Genomic DNA, 17,500 nt, shown 5'->3' with positions numbered 1-17,500 from the left:
TAGTTATTATTGTTCTGTAGGGTTACGCAATTCAATTGAAATACCGAGTTGCCCTTGGGTCTCGCGTTCCATTATTCTTTGTCAAAGTATTTACAAGCAGACCCAGAAAGGGTCCAGAAACGAGCTCTAGGTTACATATTTCCTGGTAAATCTTGTGCCGAGGCACTTGGTAGTGCGGGAATAACGGCTTCCGTTCTTGATCACCAGGATGCAATCACGACAGAGCTTTTTGACTCTAAATGTAATAACGAGAATACCAGTAAAATTTGACTGGAAAAGATTTTCATTTACATAGCATCCTTTTCTACAAATGAGGTTTAGATAGGCTTTGTTTTTGTCTTTTGCTAACTAAATACACGAGATTCAATTCCGAGTTGCCCTTGGGTCACTTGAAGCTTAAGTCACAAACTTCACTCCATTTTACGTGAAACTTGAAACGGCACTGAAGCCGACGTTTGCCGTTTCACCTAAACGTGATGCTAAATCTCTCTAATGTCGGTCATTTTACGTCGTCAAGAGGACGATCGAGATCGCCAAAAAAACAAACAAACAACAACAACAAAACAACAAAACAAACAAACAAACAAAATTCCAAACGCATGTGTACGGCGTGGATAGCAATATTTTCTGCTCATTTAATGTGTTGTTCTTGTCGACCTCGCTGATAATAGGACGTCGTCGTTAAATTGAATTCGCGTTCTTGTAATCCATTCCCGACTATTCTAAGAATTTTAACGTGACAAAGGTGTGGCAAACTCTCAAGAAAGCAACTAGTATGAATGGCGCTCAATTTAGGGAAGAAAATGAAAATTAAGAAGGATCGATTTAGAGAACGTATTAAGAATAAAAAGTAACAACACTATCCGACGTTTCGGAGTCAGACATGACCCCATTATCAAGGTTAAACTGAAAAGAATAATTCGCAATTTAAATATAACGGGCGTTAGGTCAAAACAAAGACCTTTGCATAAATGGAAATTAAACGATAGTTGACACTAAGATATTTACAACTTTTTGCTAGAATACAAAAGGCGAAGGTCAAACAAAAACTTTAGCACGAATGGAATCTGACTGCTTATTTAGTGATGGTTGACGCTCACGTATCAAAAGCATCTCGTGAACGAGACAGTCAAATTTCGATTTGCATTTCTTTAGGATCGTAAAATGTGCTTTAAGTTCAGGTTTGTCCAGATCGTGTTTCGTCTTCATGTGTCGACCAACCGAAGATGATAGGGATTTGTGTTCCTCTACACGCTGATGTAAATGCCTTGTTGTATAACCAATGTAGTTAACACCATCGAGACCAATGTAGTTGGTAACACCATCGAGATTGTTCCTGTGTTTATTAATCGTAAGATTGAAAATCATCTCAAAGACCGCGAAGACAAGCCTAATGTTGTAAATAACCAATGTGTTGTTTATTATTTTAAATGTGGTCTATGCGATCTGGACTATCTTAGTGTCAACTATCGTTTAATTTCCATTTATGCAAAGGTCTTTGTTTTCACCTAACGCCCGTTATATTTAAAATTGCGAATTATCCTTTTCAGTTTAACCTTGATAATGGGGTCATGTCTGACTCAGAAACGTCGGATAGTGTTGTTACTTTTTATTCTTAAAATGAAAATTGTCGTCAAGAGCTGACGTTCTCTCTAAAACCTCAAATTTGGCCATTTCGCGTTGTTGTTTTGCTGACGACGGCAAAGAAATGAAGAAAAGTGAAAAGATGTACGTGCAGAGCGTGCAAAGCTATTGCTTCTGCTAACTGAATATGCAAATTTGTGACGTTCTCGTTGCCGTCGCCGTTAGGGACCTTAGGATCTCGCTGAGGGAGTTTGAGAAACGACGACGGCTGCAGCAACGACAACGCCACAAAACGATAATATCATATTGGTTAAAACAGGAAAAATAATCATGCTGAACATGCGGCACGCATTTCTGCTCATGTTTCTGCGTTACTCTGAAAAGTTCATTTAGATGACTGGTTATGAAACTCTTAAAACTTCAAAAGCGAGAACAGTAACATTGCGCTTCATGTAAACGTGACCGTGACCATTCACAGTCCTTTGCCCTCGGTTTACAAACTGAGTTTTTAATAAATTAATCGAAACCTTTGATTGGCTTCAAATTTGAGGTTTTAAAGACAACGTGAGCATACATATGTCAACCTTTCATTCTCCATTTTTACTCCGAAACCGCTCCCAACCAATTTAGTCTTTAAGATACTTCGCCCACATTGTGCAACGTGAACAGGATGGAATAATGGAAAAAGACTTACGATGGTGAAAAATTATATTTTGGGGCGACGTTTTTTATCGTCGCCGGTTGCTGTCGTGGATCTTAAAGTGGGGACCTTAAAGTGCCCCTAACCCCAAAATATTTTTTTTCGCTGAAATGAATCTTTGCACCAGTTCGAGACACATTGCGGCCATTTTTTTCCTTTTTCTAACAAATCCTGCCATTTTATAGGCTTTGAAAGTTGCGAAAATCCAAGCATCTTTTGTTCACGACCGAGTCAGAAGGGGAGTGGGTCTATTCCTGATTTGACGCCACAATCTACTTTGCATGCATCTTTACAAAGAGTTAATGCAATGTAAATCAGTTTGTGACGACAAATCAGGAATAGACCCACTAGCTCCCCTTCTTACTCGGTCGTGAACAAAAGATGATTCGATTTTGGCAACTTTCGAAGCGTATAAAATGGCAGGATTTGTTAGAAAAACGAAAAATGGCCGCAATGCGTTTCGAACAGATGTAAGGATTCATTTAAGCGAAAAAAATATGTTAGGGTTAGGGGCACTTTAAGATGTACGACACAATAACTAGATGATTTGAGGTCTTTGTAATTTAGGCAGAGTACCGCATGTGTATGTTATAATGCGTGCCGCACGTGCAGCACGCGGATTGTTTTTTCCTCTTCAGTTATCCAATGATATTAGGGAGTTTACGTCTACGGCTGCGGCAACGCCACAAAGCAAGAATATCATTGGTAAAGGATTGAAAAATACTCGTGCTGCACGTGCAGCACGCATTTCAGTGCCGTAATCCACAAAACAACAACGTGAAATCATCCAATTTCAGGTTTTGACGACAACGCGAGCATACAACAGAAAATCGTTCACTTTTTATCTTCACTTTAGAACCGTTCCTATTTGTTACATGATAGTTCGCACCTTTTGTTGAAGTTGAACAAGATAGAATAATGGCCAAATACTTCCCGTAGCGCTAAGTTATATTTTGAAGTAACGTTGTAGTTGCCGTTGCCGTTGCCGTTGTCCTTTGCTAAAACTCCCTGTTATTGTTTTGTGGTGTTGTCGTTGCCGTAGCTCTCGCCGTTTCTTAAACTCCCTAAAGAAACGATGACAAATGCGGCAACGACAATGCCAGAAAGCAAGAATATGATTGGTTAAGGGGGGGTTGGGACTTAAATACGGAAAAACAATGTTTGTTAAGGATGCCTTTTAGTCAAAGAGCCCTACAAAAAGGTTACGTGGATGGTTCTACGAAGGTTACTTTTTCAATGGCAATCTGACTTCACTTCAATTAGAAGGCGCATGCGCAATTAGTCCCTGCTTTTTTCACCAGATGGGAACCGTCCCATCATTTTTCGCCAACTGTAGCATGGAATTTCTGTTTGGACAAAAAATGGAACTGATATTTTGAAAAGTGTATCAAAGGTGGGGCTTGTGACGTCATCATTTTTTTGAGAAATAGATATATTTTAAATCCATGCTACAGATTTTGTGTTAGAATTTCCTCATAAAGTTGCGTTAAAATTTGCGAAAAACATAGTTAACTTGTTGAGTGTTTTTGGGCTCCTGGTGTTTAGGCATTTTCTTTTTGGTCACATGATTTACTAAATATGGTTGAGAGTCGAATCAGGCGAAGAAATTTTAAAGTGCATATGACACGAAATTTTTTTATTAGCTTGTTCGAAAGAGCTTTCAAAATGATGAAGAATGGCATTTACTTTATTGTGATAGCACTCTTGGTAGCCGAGTTATTCAAGATATTAGATGACTTGTGACGTCACATAGTGGATACAAAAGTATATAAAATCACGAAATATGGAATATCTTTGCAAATACTAAGTCTGCAGCGTTGAAATTTTGCAGTGTTGATGTGCTGCCAAAACTACACATTGTGATAGTGATTATGATGTCACCATAGCAACATACTTGTTACCAGACCTCTAACTTTCCAAAATGAAAAATGCATTCTTTGTTGCTTCAGAGTCTAACAGACTTCTTTGTGCTTGTGCTGTGTAATGTCCCTATTCGCTTGCACCCACTGAATGAACATCAACAACCAATAGCCCTTATTGGGCAGGGAAACTCTGATTCTACCCTTTGGATAGAGAGGGCCTGGAGTCCATTGCGTTGCCATGGAAACGTCCCAATGGACCATATCATGGAACTTTGTAATGAGTATAATAAGAACTCTAAAAAGTTTCAGTTCTATACAGAACATGCCTTCAGAGATGTTATATTTTTTATTTTACATCATTTTGTGTTCAGTATGTGACGTCACAAGTCATCTAATTTGCATAAATCAAAATCTTGAATAACTCGGCAACCAAGAGAGCTATCACAATAAAATAAACGCCTTTCTACATCATTTTGAAAGCTTTTTCGAACAAGCAAATAAAGGAATTTCGTACACACTTGACGAAAAAACGTAACTGTAGAGTAAAAGGGACTCGAGAAATGATTATTTGAAGGGGTCCATAGCAACAGTTTGGGGCACCCCCCTTGCCCCCCCCCCCCCCTCCCCTCATCCCCCCAGCCCTTAAAAAGAGAAAAATAATAATCGTGCTGCACGTGTGGCACGTATTTTGAAAGTTTCTTTACGGTATTCTGCAAAACAACAATCTCGTACCCAGAGTCCTCAGGCTTTTTGTCCAACGGGTGAGCGCCCGGAGAGACTCTGGGATACTCGACTCCATTTTCCCAGAAAACGTGGGTTCTGGTCTTATTGCGCATGCTTGAGTTTAAACGGAAACAGAAAAGAGAAAACCGTAAACAGTACAAATGGCGGGATGAAAGTGTTTAAGAAACAAAAAATTTAGCCTTACACACCTTCAAAGAAACTGGAGAAATGATCATTGGTTTGCTGTAAGAGCAAGTGAAGATGAAACCTCTGACGCTTTCGCTAAGTGTATTTTTAGTGTTTCAGCGTGCATTCCATCGTTCAGAACGCCATTGTGCAAGCAACAAGATCGACAAAGTTTTGTGGAAACGACACAAATGTCCTTCTGCTATAATTTGATGGCTACGACAATACCTTATTCCACGGATTTCTCCTCAAAGAGACTGATATAATGTTTTCCCACGGTACTTTTGTAACAGCAACAGTAATCACTTTTTAGTAGCGTGGGAAAATTCCCGTGCAGTATAAGACATAATTCAAACCTCGTTGTTTAATTATTTTTGTGATTTATACATTTCTGAGGTAGAAAAAACAAACAGCACTGAAACTAGTTTTAGATTTTGAATCTCCCTCCAAATTCTGGGGCTTTACTTATGGGAATTACTTACCGACTTGCTGTCGGACTGCCATTGTTACGCAAGCGGCCAATCAAAAGTATAGTTCAAGTCCATTATCCCAGAGTCTCTCCGAGTGCTCACCCGCTGACCAAGAAGCCCGAGGACTCTGGGTACGAGATTGGCAAAACAACTAGTTGAAAGAACCACATTTAAGGTTATGACGACTACAACAGTACATAACATTAAATCGTTCATTTTTAATCTTTACTTGAAAATCGCTCGTACCAACCCAGTTATACGATAATACCTCACCCATATTGTAAAACGTGGACAAAATGGAATAATCGCTGAGTTTTTAAGACAGCGTCAAGTTGCATTTTGAAGTGAGTCAGTCGGTTTTCGTTCCCGTGTAGTCTTCGTGGTTTCTTTATAAAGCTCTCCGATATTGGGGCTTCCTGCCTAACGAACGGAGAGAGCAAGAAAGAACGTCATCTCAAAATACAAATTTGCGCAATTTTAACCAATTTAATTCCTGAACCGAACCCCATTGACGAGTAAAATTGTTTAGCGATAGAGAAAGTAAAATATATTAAATGTCACTCTCAGGAGTCAATGGTTTGTAATCACTGTGTAAAAAATTGAGATCTTTTTTATATGACAAATATATGATTCACTTCATATACCATTTCATCATTGATTCATTCCTCACGGGACCATTAAAACCCATAAATGACCAGCTCCCAAGGTCAGTGGCTTCATAGCTTAATTGGTTAAAGCGTCACACTGGAATCGCAAGGTCACGGATTCAAACCCCGTTGAAGTCCTGAAATTTTCAGGCTTCTCTGCGCAATTGCAAAAATTGCGTTTATAACTGCGAAGATCATGGCTTCACTTGATTTCACATCCGCAGAGAAGAACTTTAAGGCCGGGACACACTAGGCGAGAAGTCGCAGCGACATGTCTCTGCGACAAGTTGCTCCATGTGTACTACTTGCAAAACAAGTCGCTGCGACACGACGCCTGCACGCGCAGTGATCTTGTATGAGGGGGAATGTGAACTAGTTTTCTAATTCAATATGGCTGACCATATGACGCTCTCTCATTGGTTCATTTATATCTTGTCGCAGCAACTTGTTGCGGGAAGTGTACACACGATGCGAAAACGCTGCTTTCGCTAATTTTGTCGCTGCGACTAGTCGCACGAATTCAAACTGGTTTGAATACGTAAGACTGATCGCGTTGACAAAATTCTACTCCAGTCCCCATATTTCTCGTTCGCCCCGCCAAGAGAGGGGAGCAACGCCAAAACTGAGATTTATCTCGGGGGTACGAGTGGGTAATTGTCATACTTGTTTCTTGAGCATTGAGCTTTCCATTGGTTCCACAGCATCTTCTAATAAATAATCCCAAGCGTACAATGCTCGGATCAGATAAACAAAACACAAAGAAAGAGTGGAGTACAATGCCCAGCAGAACGCAAACAAGATTTGTGACCGCAAAGACTTTCTTGCTCATTTCAAGCTTATTCTTGAACGTTCATTTTATTATTTTGTTCACCGAGTGAACGGCACGACTTTTCCGGTGTGTAATGAAAATGTCTGCTCTATAACGGAAAATTTAGTTAGAAAACGGTAATTTTCGGCGGAAATTGCTTTTTCTTACCAAGAAAGCTATAGAGCAAGCGCTAAAACGAAAAATGTGACGCTAGAATGAAAAACTTTCAACCAGAAGTTCATGTGATTCCTCCGACGGACAACCTTGTCAGGATCTCCTTTTTGTCCCAAGAACCTTGATTGCGCTAACGTTTGCTGCTCTAGAATGAACGCCTAAGGCGTACATTACTTTCTTCGCTCATGTTAAAAGATTGTTAAAGAGCAAGGTATCGCAAAGTATTAACCGAGTCTTGTAACGAACCGATCCAGGGAGCTTTTGTTTCCCCGCAAAAACCTGCAGAGGCTCACTTGTCGAAACTCGAGTCCCAAAGCTTTTCGCGCGTATTTCGGCTGCTATTTAATCACTATATCTTGAAAAGGAAGACGTCTTAGGGCATGAAACTACTGGTGTTTTTTTTCCTGGTCAAAGGACCATGTAACGGATTAGCTTTTCCAAGTATAGGCACGTGAGGGAGAGGTTCTTGAGAGGGAAGGCACCATGCAAACGCTTTCCATTTAGCAAGGGATGCGACAAACGAAAAAGACAAGTGGTCCTCGTACTTATCTGGACAATTAAACCAACTGCCTCTTTTCGACACCTGAAAACATGATTCAGGTGGCTCCAAAGGGATCCCGAACCCATGAGCTCTACGATGCCGGTAGAGTGCTCAACTAACTGATGACTGCAGCCACTCATTTGAAAGCCACATGAATTTTCCAAGTTTCTATAGGGAGACAATTTTGCTTAACTTGTCCAGATAAGTGTGAGGATCACTTCTCTCTTTCGTCTTTAACCCGCACTTCAAATATTCATTCATTTCAGATACGATAAAGATACTCGGAGACTAAGGGGTAGATAGTGGGGTAAGGGTGTCTACTATAAGAGACATGTACTCGGGTGCCCAGGGGGTAAGGGCTTCGTCTTTGACTCCCAGGGGTAATCAGCATGTAAATTCTCGTCATAATCTTTATAAAATCTCTGTCAAACAGGTATTGAGAAAAAGAGTTTTCAGCTAAAGAGATGTGATTTAACACCAAATTCCCATGACTACTCAACAGACAAAGCTATAGTACTCGTTAAGAGAATGAACTTTTCGATCTTGCGAATAAAAGGGTTAACAAAGGAAATAAAAGAAGACATTCATTTCAGACAAGATAATACTTGGAGACTAAGGGGTAGATAGTGGGGTGAGGGTGTCTACTATAAGAGACAATTGCTTAAATTGTCCAGATAAGTGTATCACTTCTCTCTTTCCTCTTTAACCTGCACTTGAAATATGAATTCATTTCAGATACGATAAAGATCCTTGGAGACTAAGTGGTAGATAGTGGGGTAAGGGAGTCTGCTATAAGAAACATCTACTCGGTTGCCCAGGGGTAGAAAGTGGGGTAAGGGCTGAGTGTTTGACTCCCAGGAGTAATCAGCATGTAAATTGTCCTCATAATCTCAATAAAATCTCTGTCAAACAGGTATTGAGAAAGAAGAGAATTATCAGCTTAAGAGATTTGATTTAACACCAAATTCGCATGACTACTCAACAAAGAAAGCTATAGTACTAGTTAGGAGAATGAGCGTTTTGATCTTGGGAATAAAAGGGTTAACAAAGGAAATAAAAGAAGACAAGAAAACGTTTTCTTTTTCGTCCTTAAGAAATTATCCTTGCCCTAACAACCTGACCGTGGGGATGAACGTTTTGGTACCTTACGGAAAATGACGGTATGAGCCTTGAACTCGGGTTGAAAGATGTTTCTAAGGTAATTTTCAGGTAAGAGCATATCAGGACCCTCTTAAACTCCCTGCTCCTGATTTGTAGAATAAAAGGATCAAAATATATTGTTAAATTGATTTAATTCGTAATCAAAACACCATATTTACACAAAGCAAAGTAATCGAGAAATTTCCTTGATAAAATTGCATAAAAAGGATACACAAAAAAGACACGCAGGAATATATAGATATCGCTTATACACAATAAAAACAACATTTAAGCGAACACCTGAATAAATTGCATTATAAGGATGTTGTCAGATTTGTTGAACCTGAATGTGAAAAGCTGCAGCAATCTTTGCAGCTTAATAGACCTAACAACATTAACCTGCATATTGATGCATCAATTAAAGCACTGAATAGGCCTTGTTCGATATATTAAATTTAAGCTTGAAAGAGAAGTTTAGAGGACAGAGACAAAGGAAAGTGGATAATATGTAAATATTTTTCACATTCATTCCAAGTGTTTCGATCTTTTTCGGCCTCACTATCAAGCTGAATATTTGACATTTGGAGAATGGCCTATTGAAACTAGCATTTGCCTTAAGTAGTTGCCACTAAAATTCATTTGTTATTACATGTAACACGTACATAAATTTATTTTACAAGAATCAGGTTACTGAACCTGAATCTAAGAGACCTGACAAAATTAATCAATGTGTTGTTGTTGTCGCTTTAAATGCTGTAATTTGCATTGTCTGATATGTTTTCCTTGATAATGGAGTCATGACTACCCTGAAACGTCGATTTCACCTTTTTTTATCGTTCGTTTTTACCGTTTTGTGCTTATATCTCTTTTAATACAAGTGTTGCTGATACATAAATGAAAGCACCAAACTGAAACTAACATTTGCCCAAATAATTTCTACTAAAATTCATTTGTTATCCTGCTCTCACATATTCAGGAGCACTGTGCTCCAAAGAAAAGTAGAATTTCACCAAAAAAGGTATTTCAAAAAACACTTGTTCAGAAGTGATTTAGATATTATCACAGTCAGTAACTTGTAAAGAGCATTCATGTACAGACACATTTCTTAGACTACGTTTATACACTAGGGGAAAAGTTTCCATTCAAATCTCTCGGGGTTTATAATGCATTTACATGGTAATGTAGCATTCACATTTAAATAATATGAAAATGCTTGGAACAAAACGTTTTATTCTGAATGGATCTGAATTGGGCACAACACTGAGTTAGCCGATTTGGTCTATTTTAAAAAAGAGACAAAGAATGCGGTGCAACGAAACTGGCGCTTTTAGCATTTGACCGGCTTGAGTTCTTTGTGAAATTGAAGTAGATTCAAAAAGGAAAACTAACGGAAGTGTAAAAAGTCATCGGATTGCGCGCCTGCTGTCTATCATCGATGCGGACATCTTGAGTATCACATCTTCCTTTCTATTTTATGTAAAATACCTTAAAGCTGTACTATGACCAAAAAATCGATCCTTCTTTTTCTTTGGATTTCAAAACTACGTTAACTTAACACTAAGTGATCCAAGTTTGAAGCTTTGATTTCAAGATTTTAACTGACATTTTCCTTTTAAATGGTCTGCCATTACCAACTTTAAATTCTTGAGAGAGCTGGATCGAGGAGAAAATGACGTCAAAGACTCAAGTTACAGTGCGTGTGTACGCGGCTGACTTGATATGCAACAGGGGAGTTTCGTGCTTTCAGACTTTTAAACTCGTGTTTTGCATATATAATAAACTGCATTCACGCGCTGAAACGTTTAACTAGTGAGTAAATAACGTCACCTAACCCTTAGATCCAACCCACTAATGTCCAATCGGTCAGTTTTGAACGTAAGTAATGGCGGACCGCAAAATCCAAACATTCGGCCAGTCAAGTGTTCCGCAAACACACTTTCAAAATCCGAAGACAAAAAAAGACTCGACTGTGATTTTTTATCAGAGCAACACTTTAACTGAAACATATCACAAGGGAAAAACTGGGTGTATTTCTATGTATGTAACCCTTAATTTCTCGTGACGCACTAGCAAGAAAGTGACTTTTAACCTTTCAGTGCATGCTTACCAACAAACAAGGGGTGGGAAGGTGAAGTGAGATAGTCGTCAAATTCAACAACAACACTAAAAGACAATAGGGACCTTAAGAAACGACCACGACAACGGCTACGAGAACGCCATAAATTTGCATATTTTGTGGGCAAAAACAATAGCTTTGCACGCCCTGCACGTGCGTTTTACATTTTGATAGATTTTTTGCCGTTCTCGTCTTGACTACGACGTGAAAGATCAAATTTGAGGTCATGTAAATAGCTTTGCACGCCCTGCACGTGAGTTTTACATTTTGATAGAATTTTTTTGTCGTTCTCGTCTTGACTACGACGTGAAAGATCAAATTTGAGGTCATGTGGAGAACGAGAGAACATGACTATTTTCTCTCTAAATATCCACACTCCATTCATCAGTTTTATTCCTGGATTGTGTATTCACACTTTCCAAGCCGAGGAGAGACATGGAAAATTATTACAGTAAAAGGAAATAATATTTTTACACAACAACGTTCTCGTAGTCGCCGTCGTCCTTGCTTATTGTGAGTCATGATCCTGTTGGCGTCGATGTAAACACTGAAACCTTTAGAAAGAATATCATGCTCATCACAGTTTCATGCGAGAGTCAAAGGGGAAGAGCAGTAAGGGAGGTGTTTACTGCTAGGGACTGGTAAAGTGAAGTAGCACCCTCAGCACCAATGGAGTTGCCAGACAAATCCAAAGTAGTAAGGGAGGTGTTTACTGCGAGGGCCTGGGAAAGTGAAGTAGCACCCTCAGCACCAATGGAGTTGTAAGACAAATCCAAAGTAGTAAGGGAGGTGTTTACTGCGAGGGCCTGGGAAAGTGAAGTAGCACCCTCATCACCAATGGAGTTGTAAGACAAATCCAAAGTAGTAAGGGAGGTGTTTACTGCGAGGGCCTGGGAAAGTGAAGTAGCACCCTCATCACCAATGGAGTTGCGAAGGAAATTCAAAGTAGTAAGGGAGGTGTTTACTGCGAGGGCCTGGGAAAGTGAAGTAGCACCCTCAGCACCAATGGAGTTGTAAGACAAATACAAAGTAGTAAGGGAGGTGTTTACTGCGAGGGCCTGGGAAAGTGAAGTAGCACCCTCAGCACCAATGGAGTTGCCAGACAAATCCAAAGTAGTAAGGGAGGTGTTTACTGCGAGGGCCTGGGAAAGTGAAGTAGCACCCTCAGCACCAATGGAGTTGGAAGACAAATCCAAAGTAGTAAGGGAGGTGTTTACTGCGAGGGCCTGGGAAAGTGAAGTAGCACCCTCATCACCAATGGAGGTGAAAGCCAAATCAAAAGTAGTAAGGGAGGTGTTTACTGCGAAGGCCTGGGAAAGTAAAGAAGCAACCTCAGGATCAATGGAGTTGCTAGACAAATCCAAAGTAGTAAGGGAGGTGTTTACTGCGAGGGCCTGGGAAAGTGAAGTAGCACCCTCAGCACCAATGGAGTTGCCAGACAAATGCAAAGTAGTAAGGGAGGTGTTTACTGCGAGGGCCTGGGAAAGTGAAGTAGCACCCGCATCACCAATGGAGTTTTCAGACAAATTCAAAGCAGTAAGGGAGGTGTTTACTGCGAGGGCCTGAGAAAGTGAAGTAGCACCCTCAGCAACAATGAAGTTCCGAGACAAATGCAAAGTAGTAAGGGAGGTGTTTACTGCGAGGGCCTGGGAAAGTAAAGTAGCACCCCCAGCACCAATGGAGTTCACATGCAAATTCAAAGTAGTAAGGGAGGTGTTTACTGCGAGGGCCTGGGAAAGTGAAGTAGCACCCTCAGCACCAATGTAGTTCCGAGACAAATGCAAAGTAGTAAGGGCGGTGTTTACTGCGCGGGCCTGGGAAAGTAAAGTAGCACCCCCAGCACCAATGTAGTTGTAATGCAAATCCAAAGTAGTAAGGGAGGTGTTTACTGTGAGGGCCTGGGAAAGTGAAGTAGCACTCTCAGCACCAATGGAGTTGTCAAACAAATCCAAAGTGGTTAGGGAGGTGTGCGCTGCGAGGGCCTGGGAAAGTGAAGTAGCACCCTCTGCACCAATGGAGGTGCCATGCAAATGCAAAGTAGTAAGGGAGGTGTTTACTGCGAGGGCTTGGGAAAAGGCAGCAATCCTCGTACGTGATTCGAAGTATATTCGAATTTCCGTCAAATGAAGACTTTTGCCAAAGCTATAAGTTAATTTAGTATACAGGTTTTCGGAGCAAGTTTTACATTCCTCTATGACATCTAAAGCTAACTTCAGGTACAAGTTTGCGTCATGCAGAGGTCTGCGGCCTCTCACATTTACAAGTGAGGCAACACCATTCACAATCGACACTGCCGTTTCCTCGGATTGCGACGCTATGATTCCACTCATGAACATGAAAACTTGATTTAGTTCACGAAAATATCTTTCGTCAGTCAGAACTGACTGCTTATCAATTGCTCCATCCAGGATGGAAAAAGCAAGATGTAGACCAGAAAAGAATTCTTGAAAACTCTTGTGAAAAAAGCTATAACGGAAACAAGGCGTTCTCTTGCTACCGCCAGCCTGGATCGAGAGAAAGCCAAATTTAATGAACAGACTTTCCGTGAAATTCCCTTCGACGTCTTCGAAATGCATCTCTCCTTTACAAAGAGATTCTTGCGCCATTCTTCCTAGGGTCATCAGTTCCTTCTTGTAAACTATTAGAAGGTCTTTACCACTACTTGGTAAGTGGTTCTTCATTTCGTATCGTCTCAAAACGAAGAGAACAATCTCTACGTACAGCTGTGTTCTGTTGTTTGGTAGAATGCCGCCAAAATCTTCGAAAAGCAGACAGAGCAGAAGTGTATTTAAAGGGTTTTTAGTTAGTTCATTTAAATTCCCTTCAGTGTGCTCATCAGCATCATACGGATGCCACAGTACATTTATCAGCTTCTCTGCCATTTGTTCTGCGTGTCGAAAATACTTCCATATAAAAGACTTCGCATCACTACTCGTGAATCCCACAATCTCCAACAGTGTGTCCGAGAAAGGTCTTACTCTATTTCCTGCTTCGTGACGAGAAGTAAGAACAATGTGACAACCAGGGAGCAGCTTTCTTTGAAGAAGACTAAAGTACACAGCCAATTTTTGAGGGTCTGCCTCATCTAACCCATCGAGCACTAACAGGACTTTAGAAGGGTTTTCTCGCACGAACCGGAAAAGCGTTTCTTTCAAGTCTGGGTCAACTTCTTGCGGAAGAATTTGATTGTCAATAGCTTCCCAGATGCTAGAATCAATTTCACAACATCTGAGGAGCAGGAGCACCTCTACTCTTGGGAAAGACTCGTCCCATTCGCGGTCTTGATTAGTTGCCCAATCATATGCCAACTTTTGACAGTAGGTCGTCTTTCCCATGCCAGGTTCACCCTCAATCAGGACAATCCGTGGATGTTGGCAATCTTCGTGTGATGTAAAAATACTTGTCATGTTGGTGATTTCTTTCGCCAGCGTTCCGCGTGTCTTTTCTTTTGCGACTATCTTAAGTCTGGTGAAAATGTTCTCTAGTTGGAAGCTGAACCCTTCACACCAAGGAACTGGGCAAACCACCCCTTCACACTTTTGGTAAATTTGTCTTATGGATTCTATGATATCACTTTGACATGAAGAACTAGCTGCAAAACAAACAAACACCAAGAAAATAGGGTCAATTTAGAAGTTGATTGACTCAGAGTTACTAGCTTTTCCTTTTTTCAGCCCTGAGAGACGATTTCCAATTTTAAAGCAAAAATCCATTCCTTCCTTCCGGTAAACTATTCTTGGCCTACCGATTTCCTAGCTAATCCGTCCTCAGATTAAGATTCATTATTCACATGAATAAAGTGTGCGAGTCAAGTTTCGTGAAGAAGTTGCGAGAATGTACTGACGCAAATATATTTCCTGAAAAGAATGACTATCACAAGCTAAATTTAATCCTGTGAGTTAATTTAGAGGTTTCAGAGGTATGCAAGCCCTCTTGGCTGATTTTCCTACGTATCGCCGCTTTACAAGTCATTTCTGGTACACACACAAGCAGAGTTTCTAAATGAACCTGTTGTCCTATCCACAAAATGTTTTCTACCGGCGTGCATAAGTGTTAGGCTTGCGTATCACGGTGCTTAGAGGTAAGAACTAAAACGAGCACGAGTTAACAAGGAACCAACACCATATTACAGGAATTTAATATATTCAAATTGAAATGCAATGACAATTATAATGAAGTATTAAATCCACTTTAAAACCACGTTGGGCAGAGCAAAAAAGCTCATATGTAAAAATTGCTCATTTTTGCGCAACACATTTTACTGCAATATTTTGGACATATTGATTTTTAAGGTTGTATGATTTTTTTCGCCGCGTCGATTTCCAACATGGTCAAATTGCCTCTATCGCACTTATTTAAGGCTACATATACCTTTCATTCGATGAGAAGCCAGGGAAGAAGATGGAGAGCTTTCGCTTGTAAATAGGACTTGACGTTGTTCATCTGTCAAAATCACACAACAAACCCCACATGACTTAGGGTTGGCATTCGCATAAACGGCGCACACGATACGAGCTCATTTTAATCATTATGTCACTAGTTCTGCCCCCCCCCTCCACCCTTCCCCACCTGAGATGACCTGCGGCTTTCTACTACAACTGGTACTCTGCAAAAAAAAAAACAATGTCACCAGTCAGCTACGCCATTCCTTAGTGATGTACCCCCTCCTATGGAAAATCCTGGATCCGCCCCTGCACAACCTAGATGTCCTTGGCAAAACGTTAAGGCTGCACAAGCAGAATGTACAACAGCCACTACCAGAAAACGTCAATTCAAAGAGCATCAGTCAGTCAAATTTAGAATCAGATTAAAACTTGCTTCGGTTTAGACGACTTTACCTGAAAGTTGCTTAGACTCTTTCTCTTTTTCTCTTGCTTTCTTTTGTGAAAGGTCATGATCGGTGAAAGAGATATCTGTAAACATTTAAAAAAAAAATCTGAAACACCTGGGTGGAAGGCAGAATTCAGTTTTTGCTCTAAAAACAAAAGGTCACAGAAAAGATTAAGATGCTCACTCGAGCAGTGGTGGCGCAGTGGTGGCACAGGGGTGGTATGGGGGTGGCGCAGGGGTGGCACAGGCATGGCGCAGGGGTGAGAGGACTCGCCTCCCACCAATGTGAGTTTGTTGTTGGTTCTCTCCTTGCTTGGAGTGGTTTTTCTCCGGGTTCTCCGATTTTCTCCTCTCCAGAAAAACCAACACTGCCAAATTCCAGTTTGATCCGGAATGCACGGACACATGTTAAACGAGCTCCTGAGCGCTCTTAAGATGTTCCATGAGTAAACAAATTACAATTGCAATTATTTACAAAAAAAATAATACAAAGTGCTACTTAGGTCGGTAATTATATTTTTGATATTGGAAAGGTTATCATAATTTCAATTCAGGCAACGCTCATGGTGTCCCCCACATCCATCTGTGGTTACCAGTGTCTTCAAGTGTACAAAAAGTTTAGGCTCATGACGCCAGAAAGGCCAAATAAAGAAAGCGCTGTCACGGTAATGTCTAGAAACTAATCCCCAGGGAGCTGAACTCTTCTTTGTTTAACGCAAACACAACGTTGCATCTTTTGTTCAGTTAAAGAAACCAAGGCACCTTATCACGTGAGTAAACAGGCTCTATTCGAGAATTGTCCTTCCAACAGCCGCTTTGTACTTGTGAAAGTCCTAATTATTCCTTACCGGACTTTCTCTTTAATTTTCCTTGTGCTTCTGATGGCATCTGAGGCTCGCAGGAAGCATCTGTCGAAATAAATGAAGGCGAACAATACGTGAGTCTTTCAGAGTTTCAAAAAAACATGGTCAAATTGCCGTAAGGTCACATATACCTTCTCTTCGATGAGAAGCCACAGAAGAAGATGGGAAGCCTTCACTTGTAAATAGGAGGTGAGTTTGTTCTTAGCAGAAACATCTGTAAAAGTCAAATACAACAAACCATACATTACTTTATAGTAAGTTGGAATTCGCATAAATGATAAACGGCATACACACGGCTTATTTGAAGCTTAATCTCATTATTTCTGGCTCAACAACTCTTACCAGCAGCGAGCCATTTGATTGACCCTTTTGGGAATTCTTCTAGCTAGACAGCAGGCACCTAAACTATCTACTGTTCGTAACTAACACAACACATAAAAAGAACGTGTCTAGGTTTCGTTGTTTGGGAGACGTAAGACTGCACAAGCAGTATCCACAGTGTACATCATTTCACGCGGTGATCTCATGGTTAGTGTGCGCGACTCCGGTTCGAGTGGTCCGGGTTCGGGTCCTGGCCGGGGACATTGTGTTGGGTTCTTGGGCAAGACACTTTACTCTCACGGTGCCTTTCTCTACCCAGGTGTATAAATAGGTACCGGCGAATTTATGCTCGGGGTAACCCTGCGATGGACTGGCTTCCACTCCAGGGGGGAGTAAAAATACTCCTAGTCGCTTCATGCTACGGAAACCGGAGATAAGCGCCGGCCTGATGGGCCTTCTAGGCTCGTAGCAGACTTTACCTTACATCAACAATTGCCAGAAAATCTTAATTCAAAGAACTGTTCTGTCAGCTAAA

The 17,500-nt window shown here is 40.7% G+C and overlaps 3 protein-coding genes across 3 annotated transcripts in view; all 3 read right to left on the bottom strand.

Moving 5' to 3' along the window:
• Positions 1–16,685, bottom strand: part of LOC138051602 (NLR family CARD domain-containing protein 4-like) — a 71,001-nt gene extending 54,316 nt beyond the window's left edge. The window contains exon 1 of the mRNA XM_068897843.1: positions 16,630–16,685. Within this exon, the coding sequence (XP_068753944.1) occupies positions 16,630–16,669 (40 nt within the window). The 5' untranslated portion in view covers positions 16,670–16,685. The remainder of the gene's footprint in view (positions 1–16,629) is intronic.
• Positions 1–17,500, bottom strand: part of LOC138053265 (protein NLRC3-like) — a 181,831-nt gene that overhangs the window by 144,700 nt on the left and 19,631 nt on the right. The window lies entirely within an intron of this gene.
• On the bottom strand, positions 8,990–15,443 carry LOC138050905 (protein NLRC3-like). Its single transcript, XM_068897159.1, has 3 exons — positions 15,323–15,443; positions 12,421–14,543; positions 8,990–12,345 (listed from the first exon to the last, which is right to left on the bottom strand). The coding sequence occupies exons 1-3, from the start codon at positions 15,327–15,329 to the stop codon at positions 11,548–11,550; spliced, it is 2,928 nt and encodes a 975-aa protein (XP_068753260.1). The 5' UTR covers positions 15,330–15,443; the 3' UTR covers positions 8,990–11,547.

Source organism: Montipora capricornis, chromosome 6 (assembly GCF_036669925.1).
Source record: "Montipora capricornis isolate CH-2021 chromosome 6, ASM3666992v2, whole genome shotgun sequence".
NCBI lineage: Eukaryota > Metazoa > Cnidaria > Anthozoa > Scleractinia > Acroporidae > Montipora > Montipora capricornis.
Note: the sequence above shows the minus strand (reverse complement) of the source record. Positions and strands in the feature narration are given on the sequence as shown.